This window comes from Ictidomys tridecemlineatus, chromosome 10 (genome assembly GCF_052094955.1).
Source record: "Ictidomys tridecemlineatus isolate mIctTri1 chromosome 10, mIctTri1.hap1, whole genome shotgun sequence".
Classification (NCBI taxonomy): domain Eukaryota; kingdom Metazoa; phylum Chordata; class Mammalia; order Rodentia; family Sciuridae; genus Ictidomys; species Ictidomys tridecemlineatus.
Window position 1 is genome coordinate 25,665,810 of NC_135486.1, and position 21,708 is coordinate 25,687,517.

The 21,708-nt window shown below is 32.6% G+C and overlaps 1 protein-coding gene across 6 annotated transcripts in view; it reads right to left on the reverse strand.

Annotated features, from left to right (window-relative positions):
- Kcnt2 (potassium sodium-activated channel subfamily T member 2) overlaps positions 1-21,708 on the reverse strand; it is a 360,005-nt gene that overhangs the window by 249,751 nt on the left and 88,546 nt on the right. For all 6 annotated transcript variants that reach the window (XM_005335358.4, XM_040276882.2, XM_005335357.4 and 3 more), the window contains exons 2-3: positions 6,422-6,501; positions 4,160-4,259 (exon numbers count right to left, since the gene is read on the reverse strand). In XM_005335358.4, the coding sequence (XP_005335415.1) occupies positions 4,160-4,259; positions 6,422-6,501 (180 nt within the window). The remainder of the gene's footprint in view (positions 1-4,159; positions 4,260-6,421; positions 6,502-21,708) is intronic.

The window sequence follows — 21,708 nt, forward strand, 5'->3', positions numbered from 1 at the left end:
GCTTAACAATTTTAATAGAAAAGAGACGTGTGAGTTTTGATACATAGTGAAGAAACACAGGCATCAGCAGGCCAAGGATCAACACCATCTCACCCAATGTACTTCATACACACGACAGATGTGTGTCATTACACACATAGTACATCAGAGTCTTCCATTTGCCTAGTGTCAGGCATTAACAGTAAAATTATTTCGTATTCTTCAGTTGATGCATAGTGCCACATTTTCATATCAGTTTTGATTCCTGGGTGTAATTTGAAAATGCAGCAAGGCAGTACAAAATATCTGCAGCTTTGTCGTGTCAGAAACTCTAATTAAATAAATCTCTTTGCTGAATTATCCTCATTATTTTAAAATAGAGCCTGTGCCCATAAAGGCCACTTCTGTTTTTCATTAACCAAGACTGCATTGACATTGGGAACTAAACAGAACATTGTATTCAAAATGGAGCCATGAGCTAGTTGGTTATGCTTTTTAATTACAGTAATCTGATTTTTCAAATGTATATCCTCTATAATTATGTCTGAACACTCTAAGTAATATTACATAGAAGTTAATTGTAGGAAACTTTGTTCCTCTTAATGTTTTCAAATAATATAATTTTATTCTGCTATCACCCACTAGTGTGCCCTTTTTTCCCTTGGAAGGGTTCTTCATGCATCATTTATAATTTTTATGTCTCGCTAGTGCACATTTTATTTATAAATCATCAAGTTTTAAAAATAAATTTCTGGTACGTTTATAGATGGATTTGTTTGGGGCATCATTTTTAAAAACATAGACAAAAAATATAATAAATGAAATATGCACTGATATCACTAGGCACTGGTCCTCAAGCAAAAATATCAATAAAACTGGTTGTGAACACAATTCCATTAATACAGCAACATTCCGTGATCCACCAACAACCATGTTAAGAATGAACTATAGAGGCAAATACAACATGGTTTGTGCCCTCATGTGAGTATATGGAGAGGATAGAGAATCAAATGGTAGAATTGAAGTCAATGTATTAGGTACTATGAGAGAAGTACGGGGTGATGTTCAGACAGTACGGAGAGGATACCCCTAATCCAGAATAAACTGTGCTACAGAGTGCAATGTCTGCTAATATTTCCAGATTAATTATCCAAGAAGTTATTACCTTGAAATTGAGGAGTCCTCAAGCAAGTGAAAAAGGGGTGAGTTGTGAAAGTCAGGATTGGAAAACAGCTTTCCAAGAAGCATAGAAATAAGAGAGAGCAAAGTATGAAAAATGACTTCAAGTTAGATCAGCATGGCTAGAGTAGGAGTCTGGCAAAAAGAGGTAAGTAAAAGCTACATTATAAAGGAACTGCATTTACTCATTTCCTCACTCATTCATTTAACAAATAACTACTGCCATTTTGTTCCAGGCTCTGGGGATTCGCACAATTTTCGATGCCATCAAGAAATATCCATTCCAATACCCACAGGATATACAGAAAACAAAGAAAACATGTAATATGAAAGAGACAAAGGCATGGGGACAAAAAAATTATTCAAGGAGGTCTTTTAGGATAAGTGTTTTAAGTAGAATTCATAATGAGATTCTGAGTAAAGATTTGAGGAAGTCAAGGAACTATGCTTCATGTTATGTGATAGGTAAGAACCAGACAGAGGGGAAACTCTCTGAGGAGGCCCCCAGCTGGCACTGCACCTGGCAATGATTCAGCAACAAAAAGGAGGCCAATCTGGCCTGAGAAAATGGGTGGGGGATAAGTAGTTGGAGGTGAAGTTACAAGGAAAAGAGGGAATATTACATCCATGGTAAGCACTTTTACATTCAAAGCAGAGCTGATTGGAGGCTGGATTTTTATTTTGTATGCACAGTGACTCCCACATTAAGAATAAACCAAAGGGAGAAAGAGCAGAACTAGCACGAGAGGCTACTGCAGTAGTCCAAGTGAGAGACTGGCTTGCACCAGGATGCTGGCATTGAGAAGTGATTTTATGCAGTTTATAACTTGAAGGTATAAATGACACAATTTTCTAAGGGTTTACACATGCTAGTGACAAAAAGAGAAGTAAGGATAATTCCAAAGCATTTCGGCCAAGGAACTGTCAGATTGGAGCTATTTTATCAACTGAAATAGGGAAGTTGAGTCAGATGAGGTTGGAGGAAAGATGGAGATGCCATTCCTTGAAATGTGGAAGAGCACAGAGGACGCTGACTGGAACATGGTAAATCTGAGAAGTCGTTTAGACAGCCAAGTAGAGAACCTGAATGTGGAGTTGGAACTTGGAGACACTGTCTTCTTCTGGTCATGAGTTAAAAGGGATACAAAGCACAACATGATTAGTTCTCAAAGTCTCAAAACAGAGAGTCACAAAGATGAGAACCTCTGCTTCCTCGTATTTAAGATGGAGAAAAATAAAATTAAGAAATGTTTATTTAGACTACAGCAGCTAGTCTAATGCCAGAAAATCTCAGAAACTCCATAATAAGCAATCTTTCCACAAACTGAAAAGTCCCTAGGGGTACTGAAGCTCCTGGGCCTCTCTTGTCTTCTGTTATGGTTTAGATGTAGTGTCTCCCAAAAGCTCATGTATGAGACAATGCAAGAAGGCTCAGAGGAGAAATGATTGGGTTATAAGAGTCTTAACCCAATCAGTGAAATAATCCACTGATAGGGATTAACTCAGTGGTGATTGAAGTGGTAGGGTGTGGCTGGAGGAGGTAGGAATTGGAGCAAGGTATTGGGGTATTTATTTTGTATCTAGAGAGTGAAAACTCTCTCTGCTCCCCAATCACTATTTAATCTGCTTCCCTCTACCACACTCTTCCACCATAATATTAAGCCTCACCTCAAGCCCCGGGAAATAGAGCCAGCCTTCTATGGACTAAGACCCCTGAAACCATGAGACCTTCAATAAACCTTTCCTCCTCTACAGTTGTGCTGGTGGGTCCTTTACTCACAACTGCGGAAAAAGTTGACTAAAACATCTTCCTTTCAAGAAATTTGAGACATGCTGACTAATCAATGAAGTTATGTTGAAATATCCATAATTGTATTCCATTAAAATTATTTTAGGCCAGGAATAGTGACACAAGCTGTAATCCCAGCAACATGGGAGGCTGAGGTAGGAGAACCCCAAGTTCAAGGACAGTCTCAGCAACTTAGTGAAACCCTCAGAAAATTAGTGATATCCTCTCAAAATAAAAAATAGAGAGGACTGGGGATATAGTTTAACTGGAAAGCAGCCTGGGTTCAATCCCCTGTACCAAAAAATATATATATTTTATATTTTATATATTTTATATTATGTATATATATTTTTATATATACACACATATATATAATATTTTTAATAAGGAATGATCATATCACATAGATTATTACATGATAACACTTCACTTATTACCTATCTCCAAACCTTTGAGTAAATACAAAGCCATATTCACTGCCTAAACAAGCTGAAGAATATTCAACTAACTTAAAAGAATACTATGTACCCACTTTTCCAATTTATGTTTTAATATTTTAAGGGCAAATTTTCACAGGAGAAAAAAAAGTCATGGAAATTACTCATCAAATTCACATTTTCTATTTTGAAAATTGTTGTACATTTAGTAGACTGTATAGTGGTACAGGAAGCTGATGAGATACAAATTAGTCATATCATTACACATGCAGTTCCCTTCCCTATTGCCTCCTGCAAAGGACAGCCCCTAAAAAGGAGGTCCATAAAAGAATACAATTTAATAAAAGCCACAGGATTCTATATGAAAAGTAAGTTGACATGCTAGAATGTTTCTATTCAAGGTAACAGCTACAATATAAGTGAAAATATCTATAAAGCTAGCCTACAGAGAGCAAAGTTTGGGGGAGTGCATCTAATCAAGAACACAAAGATATTAAGGTTTTTTAAGAGACTGAGCCATTTTAAACCATTATTTATGGCACTTCTATTACAATAGCATTTCCATGGATCAAAGTTCAGTATTATCATTATACAAATAGATAAAGACAAAAAGAAGATATTTTTACAAAGAATCTATAGTCAATATTCATGTAGCACCTGAAAATCAGATCAATTGTGACAAAAAATAAGGAATTCTCTATAATGTCCTTCATAATGTAATCCAAATGAAAATAATTAAAAGAATACGATTGAAGGTCAGACAAAAATACCTTACCATTCATTTCCTTGTGAAGGGTTTTCTAGTAGCACTCGGATTATATATAATAAGCAGCTTAATAATTTGAGAGAAAAGTTGAACAGGCGTATCCTTAGACCTTTAAACAAACAACAAAAATTTGATTTTAATATGAACTTGTTCACAAAAGGCTAAAAAGGATTGTCAAATTTGTCAATTTTAAGTACAGCACTTAGATTGTATTTAGAAACTACAATACTATAATTGTCTGAATTCACTGAAGTTCTTGGTAGCTGAATTTTAATTAGTTGAGTATTGAAACAAAAAGTGAACTTGACAGGATGCATGAACTGTAAGTGACAGTGAACATCACTCACTGAAAGTAAATCTATTGGATAATCAAAGCATTTGAGTACACTTATAAGTTTAACCATTTTACATATACATGAATTTTTGGATAAAGTCTGGCTAGCTAGAAAATAAAGCTGTTTACATATTCACAGAACAAATAATAAACTATGGACCTTCAGAGCAGCTTGTAGACTTGATTATACAGAAATTGTAATTATATTTATATAACTTTATGTTTTGTTTTTAATATTCATTATATAATTATATTATAGTGTATATTAGTTGTATATTTACATGTTACATGATATTTATGGAGAGAAATCATAATAGTTTATAATGAGAAACAAATATGCATGTTCTCTCCTTTGCTCTCTCTCTTGCCACTCTCTCAGTCTCATTCACATATATACACATTTGAATTGAATCTTATTTTTAACCAGGTTAAATGCCAATGAAATATGTAAGTTTTTGTGAGTATTATGACTGTCATGTGTATGTCTCTTAAACTGTTTTGGTCAAATTTACACAACCTAAAATACTTCATGATGATGAAGAAGCACAAATAAGTTTAAGCTAAGTAAAAATAAACCTTAATTACTAGGAGGATTACCTTTCATCCACTTATTTGGTGATATTTGATTTGCACATTTTTAATGAAATTTTGAGAAAGACTTTTCTAAAATTTTTACTTAATAAAACATAGAAGTAAAATGTTACTCATTTTTTAAATTCTGCCATGAATGTACCTGTAGCATTTCCTAAGAGTAAAAAGATTAATATTTAATTGTGTATTTTTTCCTAGATATTCCTATTAAAATGCTGAATACATTTGATGGGTTGGCTTCTTTATAAAGTCTTTTAAATTTTTAATGAAATTGTATTTGTTTTATAGAACTGGTTCTCCGCTTTAGTAAGGAGAGGATTCAAACAATGCATCCATTTTTCTGGTCAGGAGAGATAGGATTGTTAATACTGAAATTAAGGAAACCTTCCATTCACATGATGTGATCCTTTTAGGTCATGTCTATCAATGGCGCTTCCTTGATAATTCTAAACAAGCAGGTTAGAAAGACATTAGTTATTAACAGTCTTAACCCTGAAACTAATCTACTAATCTCTGACCAGTGTGTGCCTTAAATATTTAAATATTCCCTATAGTCAGTATTTGAGAACACCCCACAAGTCAAGCCTGTCTCTATGAATCCTATCTAAAAAGGCACAAGTTAATTTAGAATACTTCAAGAGGAGTCAGAATTCAAGAGCTTAAAGTCCACACCAATGAAATACAGATCTCTCCATTCCTTGTTGACATTTTTAAGTAGTAATCCTGTGTTATTGCAAATGGTTTCTAAAAGTACACAGTATAATAGCAAAGAAGTATCACTGATATTTCAACCTTGAATTGGGTCATGAGGGCAATGACTGTCCTATTAAAGTTCTAGAGTTTCCCAAATTGTCTGATGATAAGAATCATTGAATGTTAAGCATTGAGATTCACCCTATACATGCTGATTCAAATTTTCCAGTGGGAGAACGTTAGATGTTTCTTATTAAGCCTGACTGGGAAACAGTGAGCCCTTCTCTCATTAATTCAGAAAGTTATTCCCCATTGTGATCAATTTCCAGAGACTTGTCAAGCTTTTTTAGATACTCCTCACATTAAAAAGTATGAATTTCTCACTGAAAGTATTTTTCTCAATGTTTGCACTAATCAAATAGTTTATGCAAAAGTCTGTTTAGTAAAGTGGGATTTAGACAATTAAAGGTGCTCAGGAGACAATAACACTAATAGACAAAGCATTTACATTTTTCTAAATTTTTACTATCTTCCAATTAAAATTACCAATGTCACTATTCTGTACAGGGAAAGCATTTTGCAAACTACTGTGCAGTTAGAATTTTGAGGTAATTCATTTACAAACAGAGAGGGAAATGACATGAAGGACTTACTTGATCTCTGGTTTTTAATGAAAAATAACTTTAATCTCTCTTTAAATGTGTTTTCGTTCATATAGAATTCAACTTGTACTCTGCAAACAAAAAATAAAAACAAATTTATGCAAGCTCAATTACACCTTTATTTTTATGAAAAAAAAAATATATATATATATAAACGAACTCTTCAATTCTCTTATTAACCTGAAGGTACTATGACCTAAATATAACCTACAAGGCAAAAAAAAAAAAATGTCATTGAATGCTTTATATCCATTGATTGAATTATATGCCACAGAAAATGAGAACTGAATGAAATATAGCATGATACATTGTAGAGAGAAATCACTAACTTTCTAATTTTAAAGGTAAGGTCAGTTCAAATATAATATGTAGTAAATGCAATTTTCTGTATTAACAAGTGAAAGAACAAACAAGGCTAGTCGTTGGAAAAAAATGAGGAACAGCTCAGCACATTGATAGAGCCAGGGGTGGTTTGATAGTTATGACAGGTTAATAGTTTAATAGTTTGACAGTTGGCATGGGGTGCTTTCTTATTGGTAGGTAAGGATCATGTGAGCCAGCAAGGCTAGTCTGATTGGTGGGTAAGGATTACTTGAGCCAGCAGGGCTATTCTGATTGGTGGGTAAAGGATCATATGAGTCAGCAGGGCTCACCATTGGACAGCTCTTTTCGGGGGATGGGGAAGTTAGTCTTTGGAGCTGGGGTGACTCCCAACAACCAGTATAACCAGTGATATAGATGATTCAAAACAAGAATAAAGAGAGGTTTAACATGTGTCTTGGGAATTATTTTGAGACAGTTATTTTCTCAATTTCTTTCTCCTGCTATAAGAATTAACTGGATATTTCAAAAATCCACAGCAACACCAGCCTAGATCTACTGAATCAAAATCTTAAAACACAGGGCCTATAAATCTATTTTTAACAAGCCTTTCCCTTAACCTAAAAACTTACTTGGGACATAACGTTATTTAACATGTTTGTTTCTTATTTATTTAGTTCATCTTCCAACACATATGGATCAGATGGAAAGAGAGGACACCACAGACTGCAATAGAGTAAACGAAATTCCATGTATAAATAATTTTATCAAAATGAACCCAGTTATGCATAACTATAATTATTTATTACAGCAATATAGTTATGCATAATACATATGAATCTGCAAAGGAGTGGTAATGGTAAGTAGAATGTGAAACATAAATAGAATATAAGCAGATGACTCAAGTAATAAATAGAATCTCACATATTTAATGCACCATAAAATAATATAAACAGTCTTAAAAATTAAGACAATTCTAATGAATTATTTTGCTCTATCTCTAAATCGTAGAAAACTGCTAACATTATAGCATGTTACATGCTATAATTACTATATTCCAAATAGTTTAAAAAGAGAATTAATGTTCTATTTGGTTCATGGTGAATTGTTAATGATCTTCAGTTTCCTTAATTGCTCTCAAACATATTTATTATAGGATTCTAAAAGTGCATTTTCATATTTACACAAACAACAGAAATTTACTTTAATTTCTCCAAACATCACAAGCTTTTGAAGATAGACACTATCTAGATATACACTAGATATCTGTATACAGTAGACAGACTTGGGGAGGTTTGGGGATTTTGTTGTTGTTGTTGTTGTTGTTGTTGTTTTAGGCAAAAGTCATATGTGAGAGAAAACAGGGGCTGGGGGAAGTGACATATGAAGATGTTCGTGAATTAAAGAACTTTTTGTCTACTATGATATCTTATATTTTCTCCATTATCCTATATGCTCAAGAAGACTCATGAACACATGAAAAGTACCACTCCAGGGCTGAGTTCCTGGCTTAGTGGTAGAGCACTTGCCTCACATGTGTGAAGATTGATTCTCATATGAATAAATGAATAAAATAAAGATCCATCAACAAATAAGAAATATTTTTAAAAAACGGCAATCCTCCATGTCACAAAGGAAAACAGCTTTTTTATCCATCACAAACCAAGTTTGTTCTGATTTTTTAACTTTTAAATGATATTGTCAGTGGCAACATGTTCATACCTTTCTTTTAAAAAACTTGCATGTCCTCTAATATTTTTGTCTCCTCCCTAAATATTGTATCCAAAAATAATTTTCAATTGCCTTTCATCATTTTCTCAATATCTTTTTTCTTCACCTTATATGTAAAATAGGAAAAAATACAAAGCAAATTTTTCTTTACTAGATCATTACTTTAGAAAAGAAAATTTTTAAAAATTCAATATCTTGCAGCAAATCAGTTCTAAATGCAAGCCTATATACATACTCACAGCCTTGTAAACCTACATGCTCACACATACTTCGAAATCCCCTGTCACACAAACAGACACAAATCCCCATTAATATCTGGAAATGCATCACTGGATCTGTTTTCCTTGTTTATCAAATGAAAAGTCAGTTCATTTTAAATAAAGATACTGTAATAGTAATATCAAGCTAAATTAGCTAAAATTTGTTATGGATACAAAAGCAAATTTGAGAGGACATATGGCTATTACACAAGTAATTTAGCAAAGGCCATGCAGATTTGCTTCCTAGAATCATCAAATTTAAAAGAGTATGCATCCATCCACTTCTCAGATAGTATCTGGATGGAGTTCAGTACCGGCTACATACAGAGAAGCATTTTTGTAACTAAAAATGAGATCATCTAAAACATTAAACAAAAAGAGGGATCTGAAAATATATCACATAAGAGAAAATGGAAGGAACTAGAAAGACTGAATAGATAAAGAGTTAAGGGTCACTCAATGGTTTTTTTTAAATATTGAGGTGACATCCATTATTAAAATGGAATGACTCGTGATGTGATACATCACTGAACTGATATTATAGAATATGAGAATTATGAATGATAATTACTCAATTTTGAAATGGCCATCATTGTGAAGTGGAGAGATCTCTAATACACATAAATGCGCCAAAGACCAGATAACAGCTTGCAAGCTACTAGAATTTTTCATGAGAAGGCAATTTTGCATGGTGTGAGGGTCTCTCATTAAATAAATTCTGAATTCTCATCTGATTATTAATTATGTGAAGTGAATTGTTTAGCTAATCTACTGATCTCTCTGAGCCAATATTTTCACTGTGGAGCATAGAGGATATTAAGGCATAAAAATATACAAATGATCTTGAAAGCTAAAAACCAAAACCAGAAAATTTTTGGTTCATTGTATTAGGACAAGATAAACATCCTTCAGGCTCGCTATCAGTAACACAGAGTAGAACTTTGTTTTATCTGACAACTCCTTCCACAACCAAGGCATGACAGTGATGGTATACACTTTGGGGACCCTCTCTATCACTACAGAGTTATATAGTACTCAAGGACTTAATATAGTTTAGTGATTACCCTTCCCAAATTTTTCCAGAATTTTAAGTTATTGTAAATATTCTTGGTATATCCTCTTCCTGATATAAAGATGCCTTTAGTTTCCTCCTTCCTTCCTTCTTTGCTTTCCTCTCTTCCTACCTCACTTGGCCTCATTCCTCCATCTAACATTTTTCTAAATTTAGTTTCATCTAGTAGATTTTGTTAGTATACTCCTTCGAAACCTTCACCAAAACCACAGTTTTGAATAATACACTAAGACAAATATATCCCATTGCTTCTTAAAATTTCCTTTTTTTTTTAACGCGTTTATAGCAAAATCAAAATTTAGGATCATTTTGTCAAATTTATCCTAACACAATAACAGTGATTGTATTTTATAAAAAATAAATTAGAATTATAATCATTATTAGGTGGTAGCTTCTATTCAAATATATTCTCACTGTTAAATATTGTTATTTTATACAAGTCACTAATATTTATTGTTTATTTAAATAGATTCTATACATTCATTCTGACACTTACTTCTGCATACTTTATAATTTTTTTCAACACTTTGTTCTGATTTTTAACTTTTTAATGATATTGTCAATAACAATTATGGGAAACTCCCTTATTGGTAATGACATTTTTTTTCATGTTTATCATTTGAGTTTTCAGGCAGACAGTTACGTCATCTGGAAATATTCTTCACTACTTCTATTTCTATTATATTTTTTAAGCTTATCAAGTGGAAAAGTAATTGAGAAAAAAAAAATTATGGTGTGCCTTTCTTCGAAAAGGATGTCTCTTGTCCTGCAAGTAATTATTTTGCTGACACTAAGACCATCATATGTATTTATATTTTACTAAAATTTATATCAGATACAGATTCATATTTATTGTGATGAAAAATCTTCCTTGAATCTTTCAAGTTGATGATGCATTATTGTGTTTCTTCTGATTTGATGAATTATTCTAAAAGTTCTTCTATTATGTGGGGTTTTTTCCCCTAAGAATAAGTTGTTCCTACAATAATATTCATTATCTGCTGGATTTACTGCTGAATATATTTTCCTATACATTTAAGGAAGTTTTTTTTCTACAATCGTAACTAAGATTGATGTGCCATCAACTTTAACTATTTTAGTATCTTCGTAGATAAACTAAAAAACTCTCCTGAGTTTTCTTTTTTTCTGGAAAAACTTTAATTACAGCAAACATACTAAATTTTTTACTAAGCTGGTACAATCAGACTCTCTTAAAGAAATATTCCAGATAGAAAAAAAATAAAAAACCCTTAAAGATCACATAGGAACAAATCTCATTTGAGGAGTAGCTAAACAAATGAGAAACAGACCAAATTAAGCATTACAAATAAATCAAAGTGTCAGAAAATAATACACATCTCTCTATAATGACATCAAATGTAAATGGTCTCAACTTTCCAACTAAAACACATAAGCAGGCAGGATGAATTAAAAAATCAAGACCCAACTATATATTGCAGGAGATTCAATACAGGCAAAGACAGCCAAAGGCCTAAAATGAAAGGATGGAAATTGATATACCACGTGAAAGGAGCCCCAATACAAGCAAGAGTAGCTACTCTTATGTCTGACAAAGCAGAATTCGAGCCAACATTAGTCAAAAGAAATAAAGAAAGTAACTACATACTGGTAAAGGAATCAATCCAACAAGAAGATATAATGATAATAAATATTTATGCCCCAAATGTGAGTGTAATTAATTATATACAGGAGACATTATTTGAATTAAAGTGACAAAGAGACACTAGCAAAATAATACTGGATTATTTCAACACACCTCTCTTATCTAAAAGAGAGGTCATTCATCTGGAAACTCAGTAAAGACTCTTTGGATCTGAAAAAATATTATAAAGCAAATGGTCTTAACAAGCATTGTTTTATCCAACAATAGGGGAATATATGTTCTTCTCAGTGGCTCATGGAATCTCCCACAAAATAAACCATATTATATGCCACAAAACAACTCTCAAATTTTTTTTTAAAAAATTGGTATAATTTCAATAGACTTTTTTGGTATAATTATAATCAAAGTTCCCTAACAATATAAGTGTCTCTTGATGTTCATTTTATTTGGGGACCATATTTTTCCTTTCACCTCTCATTTTGTTGCTCTGCAACTTGAATTTAGTATAAATGTCACCCAGCGCCGTATTAACTATAATTTAACTGTTTCACTTTAAAATTTCGTATTTCATAAGTTTAAAATAGGTCTCATCATTTTAACAATACAAAAACTAATTCTGATCCAGGTTGTCAATATACTGTTCTTTCAGAAATGTTATATTCCTATTTTTTAGTAGTAAGCCCTTGAAACCTGTTTAGGATGCCAAACCTTTGCAGATATGCTCTTTTGAGTCTTAGAATAGATTCAGATTACTTTCAAAGGAAGAATCTACCTGTTTCTCCTTGGTGCCATTTGGTTTTATAAATCTCTACTCTCCCTCTGATTCTGCAACATCAATTATGGAGTCCATGCATAAAGTCATCGTTACTGTATTCAGTGCAAACAAGACCTTACCTGCCTGGACTCTCCAAGCTAAGCAGATAGTTCAACAGATGCATATTAACCCCTCTCTGTCAGCGGTTTTCCATTGGATGGCATATTTATATACATATCTTCCAGTATAAATCTAATTGATGAGGCCTTTTCCTTTCAGTCACTTCTCTATATTTAGGTTGTAGCACTCTCTTAACTCCATATTTAGTGCTGCTTCCAAACCAAAAATATTTAAAAATTGCTCTGTATACTACAGACAGGTTTGGCTCACTCTATTCTTGCCACTAGTAAGCCCTGAGTTGGGTAAACAATAGTGAAAATTGCACCTTTACACATTAAGTTTATCTCTATCCTCTCTAAAGACTTTCTGGGGAGGTTGAGTTGTATCCTCCAAAGGGATATGCTGAAGTGTGACATTGTTTGGAAACAGAGTCATTGCAGATATAATTAGTGAAATTAGAATAAGATAATACTGGAGTAGAGTAGGCCCTCAACCAAATATGACTTATATATAAGAACAAAAAAATTGGGGCACAGAAACAGATGCAAAGGAAAGTCAGCCATATGAAGATGGACGCTGGAACTGGAGTTATAATGCCACAATTCCAGGAATGCTCAGAACTCCCAGAAACTGGAAAAGGTTTACTAAGAAGTATGAGCCTGACATCAACTAAAGTTCAAATTTCTGCCTCCCAGAAATATGAATCAATGCATTTCTCTTATTTTCAGATACCTAGTGTATGGTTCTTTGTTGCCCTAGGAAGCAATAAGTCATTTTCTGATGGTAACAACTAGAAATTTTCACTTATACCAATTTCTTGAGAACGTAAGCTCTATAAGATAAGTACCATATTGATATTTTTCACATAAATCTTTAGCATCAAACATGTTACCTGGAACCTAATAGGTATTAAAAATCATTAGTTTAAAAAAACTATCCTGTGCACATATATGAATTTCAATTTTATGTATATCTATAAATCACTAATTTTAAGAAAACTATAAATAAATAGAAGGAAGACGAGCTGAGGAGAAGGGAAAGAAAAAGTGGGAGAAGAGGAGGAAAAGGGTAGGTACAGAGGACTGAATTGGAACAAACTGTATCTCACACATGTATAATTATGTTAAAATGAACTCAAATATTATGTATAACTATAATGTATTATTAAAAATTGTTATGAAATGAGATACTTGAAGAAATGAGAGTGTGGTCTCCAATTCTTTTTTTAGTACAAACCATAAAGACCAGAAACCCTGAAACTACTAGGAAGAAAATGTAGGCCCAACTTCCTTAACAAGACTTCTAAAGTTCAAGAAGAAAAATTTAAAAATCAATAAATGAGTTGGTATCAAACTAGAAAACTTCTTCAGTTCAAAGAAAACAGTAAAAAGCATGAAGACAGAGTCTAGAGAATGGTACAAAATCTTGGTCACCCATACTTCCAAACTTCAGATAAGCAGTTAATTTCCCAAATATAGAAAGAACTCAAAAAGCTTAACATCAAAGAAAACAAATAATCCAATCAATAAATGGGCAAAGAAACTAAAGAGACACTTCTCAAAAGAAGAAATATGAATGGTTAACAAATATATGAAAAAATATGTTTAACATTTCTATCAATTAGAAAAATTCAAATTTAAAACTACACTGAGATTTTACCTTTCTACAACCTCTATAGCAATTATCAAGAATATAATAAATATTCTTGGATATGGAGATAATCATACACTCTTACAATGTTGGTAGGAATGCAAATTAGTGCAACCACTCTCTACAACAGTATGAAGAATACTCAAAAATACTCAAAAAAAAAAAAACAGTAATGAAACCACTATTTGATCAGTTATTCCGCTCCTTGGTATATATAGAAAGGAGTTAAAATCAGCATACTACAGTGAGGCAGCCACACCAATGTTTATAGCAGATCAATTCACAGTAGCTAAGCTATGGAATCAACCTATATGCCCCCCCACACACACACACGCACAATGGAATATTACTCATGACTTTACATCAGACACAGTGGTGCAAGCCTGTAATCCCAGCTGCTCAGGAGGCTAAGGCAGGAGGATTGCAAGTTCAAAGCCAGGCTCAGCAAAAAGTGAAGTGCTAAGCAATTTAGTGAGACAGGTCTCTAAATAAATACAAAATAGTGTTAGGAATGTAGCTCAGTGGCCAAGTGACCCTTAGTTCAATACCCACTACCAGAAAAAAAAAAAAGAATGACTTTATGACATTCACTGGTAAATGGAAGGATCTGAAGACTATCATGCTAAGTGAAATAAGCCAATCCTCAAAAGAAAAAGATCAAAAGGTCTGTCTAATATATGGATGCTAACCCACAAGAAGGGTGGGGAGGTGAAGAATAGAAATTCATTGGATTAGACAATGAAGAATGAAGGGAAGGGAGAAGGAATGGGGATTGAAAAGACAATGGAATTAATCTCACATAACTGTCCTATGCAGATATATAAAAACACCACAGTGAATCTCACTATTGTGTGCACACACAAGACTGGGAATCCTAATTAGAATAAACTACATTTCAAGCTTAGTAAATATATCAAAATGGTTTCTACTATAAGGTATAACTAAAAAGAATAAAATTTTTAAAAAATTTTTGATTTTCATGATGCATATAAATTGTGTAAGATAGACACTTCATTTTATAGAAAAATAAACTTTGACTCAAGTAATTTTGGTGAGATGCCTAAATTCATTCAGTTAGCATGGGGGCAGAGTCAGGACATGGATCTTTCATTACTGTCTTGCCTCTTGCCTCTTCATTAAGTTTGATTACTTAACAGATTCTTATTCACTTTCAAATATTCATTCATAACTTCTGATAGCTAAATTTTTTAACAGAACAATCATCCAAATGAAAGCTTGTAAAAATAAATTTAAAACAAGCTTGCTATGCATCTTTCATTTTTAAATGAAAAATTTAAAATTTTAATTACTAGTTCCCCCACTTGGTGCTCAAGTTGTTTCAGTTCGTTTCTACCTGGCTTCAAACCTTTACTAAGTACACTCAAATAACCTTACTCCAAAGATTTGGGAGTCCTTCCTAAGGCATTTTCCACCTTCTTTATAACGTTAAATTCTTTTCACAATTACCCAAACTTGACTTTTCAACTACTTTAATCAGTAATATTTTATAAGAAAACAGAAATTAATACTGGTGGCATCCAATAGCATTTTCCGCATATTTTAAAACAAAATTTATAATAATGTTATTTTGGGTAAAGTAACAGTTATACACGTATATGTTGCATATATTTGCATGTTATACACATAGATACTCATCAATTTTAGATGGGATTACATCATGATTTTTTACATTCTTTGTAAATTGAATGTATCATGTCAAAATTGCATTTGATATACATATCTACTAAATATGGTAGCTTAGCCTGGCATATTAGAACCATGCTCAGAATTCTCACACAACCCTCTAATAGGACAAAAATCAATCTAACACAAAGCCTCTTTTATAATAATTTATTGAATTCTTGTATCCCAAAAATGCTGGCAACACAGTAAACTATGGAGTATTGGTTTCCTGCCATTGTGATCACGGAGTTGACTCAAAGAGGCTTACTGTCACTGCCCAGAATCACAAAAGAATGTCATACTGCAGATTGCTAGCCCAAGTAAAGACCAAAATTCAAATTTTGAGGTATGGTTTCTACTGAATTTGTATTGCTTTCACTTTATTACAAAGTAGAAAAATTGTTAAGCCCCTATAAGACAGAGACTATCTGTGTGTGCATGTGTATACATAAAAATATATAATATTTTATGTTTACATATGAATAAAATATGCTATGATGCATTGGTAATGAGAAGTGGATCTGGGGTCCTAAACCGAATCAGTTTATTTTCATTAAAAATAATGCTGACAACCCATCAATAACTTCATTTATTCTACTGTCAGTCCTTGGAAATCATGGCTTGCAAGTAGCTGGAAATCCATAATCTTATGGTTTCCATGGCAAACAAATTACAAATCCACCCAAGAGTACTTCTGTATTCAGGCCTCTCTTCAGTTTGAAAACTCATGTCCTCGTGTCCAATTTTCATTTGCTGGATTGGACCTACACCCTGTATTATCTTATTTCATTTAAAATAATTCATTTAAAATAATTAAATTTGAAGAACTATAATTTAACTTAAATCTAAGCACAAGCAGAAGATTATATTTTAAAAAAAGATAGAATAACTATAAAGTTACATTTTGTCATCATTAAATTGTAAATCAATTCTGCCTGTTCATGCCCCCTGCCCAACTGTATAAGGGGGGCAGACCTTGGACAGGCCATTATAAAAGAGAAGACAAAAGGAAAATTTCATAGAATAGAACATTTATTCACTTATATTCTATTAAGTATTCATATAATAAAGGGCAGCCACAATAGATAGCATTTAGGCTTGCATGAAATTGAGTTTGATACCACCACCTCTTCAGGGGAAAACAATTAGATGCTTCAAGATCAATTCCACTCCTTCCCTCTCACTCCTCTTCTGATTCCATATAGACCTGCATATAGGTATTCATATACATATATAATATATATCAAGGTATCACATTTTATATATATAACATATCATAACTACATACATGTATACACATACATACACACAGAGAAGCCTCCAAAAGTAAAATATATGCACACAATGTATATATGCATATATGAACATACATGTATTTGAAATATGAAGCTGTTACTCACAAAGACTATGGACATATGTAATATAAGTATAAGCAGCCATATAACCCCACCATAAACTGAATAGCCTCCGGATCAAATTTCATAAGAACTACAAATAAACTCTCTTTTTTCTAGGAGAACAAACAAATACAAAAGATGCTATATAGTCTCTAACTCTGATTGCAATGCAGACAGTTCCCAATTTATCATAATTCAACTCACCATTTTTATAACTTAGCAATGACATGAAAGTCATACAAATTCAATAAAAACCATACCTCAAATGTTCAGTATTGCTCTTTTCCCAGGATTGCTAAAATACTCTCAAGACACTGGGCAGTTGCACTAAGCCACAGTTCCTAGTCAGCCATGCCATCAGACTGGTAAACAACCCACACTCTGCAGTGTTCTATATTCTCAGGTTTGGTGAATACAAGTATGCAATAAATTACATAAGATATTTGACAGACTTTGTTATAAAAATAGCTTTGTGTTAGATTCTTTTGTCAAAATTTAGGCTGATAATGTGTCCTAAGCACATTTTGTATAGTATAGACTAAGCTATGTTTGGTAGGCTAGGTATATTAAATACATTTTTTCCTAATAACAACTTCAATTTATTTATTGAATAAATAAACTCATTTTTATTTGGATATAACTCCTTAATAAATCAAGGAGGATTTGTATTGCACCAATCAATTTAAAACCTGGAAGGAAAACATAGTAAATCATGGACAGTGCAAGATTACTAGGAATGGCATGTAAAAAAACCAAACCAAGTTTGGGAAGAAATGTGTTTGCACAGAGGGAACTATTTGGTCTCACAAAGTCAGGACATGTTCAACAGATACTAGTTGTTAGTATGAAACTAAAGATGACACAAACACAATAATATGTAATGCAGCAAGCACTTTTCATTTTTAGTTAACATTTCCCACCAATAATATAAGATTTTAAGACACCCCTCCCAACAAGCACATTCATTTGGGATTTTAGACAAAGAAAACACAATTCAATATATGTAGAATAAATAAACGCTTGTAGTTAGAAAAAGAAAAACAATGGCTCAGCTATTTTAATTTAGTGTGATTGATTCCTCCAAGAAACAGTTACTTAGGAAAAATAAAGATACAAAGCAATACAGAACTTTACTGTTTATTTCTGAAAATTTCTAAAGATATATTTATTGAAGGCAATACAGAGCTCCTCAATTTAACAATATTTCAATTTAATGATTTCTTTTTTGCTATTTCTTGGCTTTTCTGTTGTATAAGAGTGATACTCATCCAGTACAAACTGTATTTTTAATTCAGAATTTTCATATTTTCCCAGGCTAGTGGTACACAGTAAGATACTCTCTCTTAATGCTAGGCAATAGCAGCAAGCAATAGCTCTCAGACAGCCATACAATCATTAGAGCATATACCTGATACTCTCCAATGTACAGTTCTAGCAAGCTATGATGTTCAAAATATATGGAATATTTAAGGAATTTTTATTTACAATATTTTCCATTTAAGATGGGTTTGTTAAGATTTAACCCTATCACAAAGTTAGGAGCATATGTAGTCTGTTGGCCTGGCAAAAAGACACCAAACAACAGCTTACTCTCTAAGAATTCAAATTCACATTTTTAAGTCTCCACTAATTCTGAATTATTTATCAAGAATTTTGGACATTCAGAAACCTCAAAGCCAACATCATAGTGAATGGAGTAAAAAACAAAATGAAAGTATTTCCTCCTTTAAAATTTGGAACAAGATAAGGCTATCCACTATCACCACTCCTATTTAATATAGTGCTAGAAAATCCAGCCGAAGAAATTAGAGAATAAAATAAAAGGAATAAAATTAGGAAAGAAAGAAGTCAAATTATCATTGTTGGCAGATGATATGATCCTATATTTAGAAGTTTTCAGCTAGGCCTGGTAGCAAGCACACCTGTAATCCCAGTGGCTCCAAAGGCTTAGACAGGAAGATCACCAGTTCAAAGCCGGCCTCAGCAATAGCAAAGCACTAAGCAACTGAGTGAGACCCTGTCTCTAAATAAAATTTTAAAAAGGGCTGGGAATGTGGCTCAGTGGTTGAGTGTCTCAGAGTTCAAACCCAGGTACCCAAAAAAAAGTTTCAAAAATCTCTACCCAGAGATTGCTAGAGCTAATGAACAATTTCACCAAAATAATAGATTACAAAATCAACATTAAAAATCAATACGTTTCCTATATACCAGTAATGAGTCTGCTGAGAATTAAATCAGGGAAAACAATCACATTCACAATAGCCAAAACACATAGGAATAAATATAACCAAAGAGGTGAAAGACCTCTATCATGAAAACTATAGAACATTGACAAAGAAGTTCAAGAAGATACATGAGGAAAGACCTCCCATGTTCATAGATAGGCAGAATTAATATTGTTTAAATGGTCGTACTACCAAAAACAATATACATATTCAACACAATCACCATCAAAATGCCAATGACATTCTTCACAAAACTAGAGAAACTAGTCCTCAAATTCATTTGTAAAAAAAAAAGACCCAAAACAGCCAAAGCAATTTTAAGCCAAAAATGGAATAGTAACAAAAACTGCATCTTAATGACATAAAAATAGATATACCAATCAATTGTACAGAACAGAACATATAGGAATTGTCATCTGATAGTTGACACAGGTGCTAAAAACATACATTGGAGAAAAGACAGCCTGTTCAACTGCCAGAAAAACTGGTTATCCATACATAGAAGAATGAGACAAAACCCTTATTTCTCACCCTAGACAAAAATCAACTAAAAATGGATTGAAGATATAGGATTTAGACCAGAAACTATGCAACTTCTAGAAGAAAATGTAAGCACTACTTCAACATGTAGGCACAGGCAAAGACTTTCTTAACAGGACACCTAACGGTCAGGAAATACTACCAAGAGTCAATAAATGGGACGGCATCAAATTAAAAAGCTTCCACATAGCAAAGGAAACAATTAGTATTGGGAAGATAGAATCTACAGAATGGAAGAAAACCTTTGATAGCTACTCTTCTGACAGAGAATTCATATACAGAATGTACAGAAAAATTATCAAAAACGTATCACCAAATAACCAATTAATCAATGGGCAAATGAAATAAACAGGCACTTCTCAAAAGAAGAAATACATACAGCTAACAAATATATGAAAAAACTGCCCAAGATAATTAGCAATTACAAAAATTCAAATCAAACCTACAATGAGATTTCATCTTGCTCCAGTCAGAATGGCAGATATCAAGAACATAAACAATAATAAATACCAGAGAGGATATGGAGAAGAAGGAACACTTTTACACTATTGGAGGTAGTGTAAATTAGTACAATCACTACAGAAATCAATATGGAATTTCCTCAAAAGACTAGGCATAGAACCACTATGTCCCTGCTATACCACTCCTCAGCATTTATCATAAAGAATTAAAGTCATCATACTACAGTAGTACATGCTTAACCATGTGTACAGCAGCACAATTCACAACAGCCAAACTATGTACCAGCCTAGGTATCCATAGATAAAGAAAATGTGGTATATATTCACAATGGAGTTTTATTCTTCCATAAAGAAGAATGAAATTATGCCATGTCCAGGAAAATGGGTGTAACTTGAGAATATTATGTTAAGTGAAACAAGTCAAATTCAAAAGGTCAAGGGTCATGTGTTTCCCCTTATATGTGGCAAAGAAGAAAGAAAGTGAAGGGAAGGAGGAATCTCATGAAAATCCAAGGGATATCAGTAAAATAGAGGAAACAGAAATACTGGGAAATAATATTGTCCAAATTGTAAAGTTATATTGTATGCATGTGAAAATATATAAGAACAAATCCCACCCTTATATAAAAGTATCATTTATGAATAAAAATATATGAGATTTTTAAAAAAAGAATGTTGGTCATCCAGAATCAGTTTTCTACCATGAAAGATTCACCCTTAATACTTGACCCCAATGACTCATATCTCATTTCTAATATTTCTCTTTCAAACCATTTCTAAAGCTTACTCAAAAAATGCAAAAGTTTGAATAAATTTAGTTTTGCTATGTTAACACATTTTTGGTGACCTTTCAATTATTTATACAATGATATAAATTGAGGTATATTATGTCTGTTGCTAATTATTTTTAGTCAAAATTACATGAGACTTATAGCATCATTTTTAATGACTACATTCTATTCTTCTAGATTTAAATTCACCATTTACTTACTAGTCTCCTAACAATGAATATTTAGGTTTTATAGGCAATCATAAATAACAATAAATAAAATAAAATAAATTGTATTTTATAAAAAAATTAAATATGAATAAATAATAGATTTCCTATATTTTTTCACTAAGTAATGTGAAATCTAAATGTTAAGTTATTTATATGTGTGCATTCATGTAAGTCAAAAATAGAGCAGTAGTCTATAAGTTTAACAGATTCTCATCATTTTGAATAGTTAACTAAGTTTCCTCCATGGAACTATCCCAATACTATTTCCCCAAACTGTCTGAGAAAGTAGACAATGATAAATTTAAATGCCGAAATGTTAGGCTAGAAATAAACTCCTGTCCATTCTGTCAGAAAAATTATTCAAAACTTGGAAAAGGCAAAAGCAATTACTACATGCTCTTTCACTATAGTGAAAAGAGCTTGACTTTATATTTTCTGTG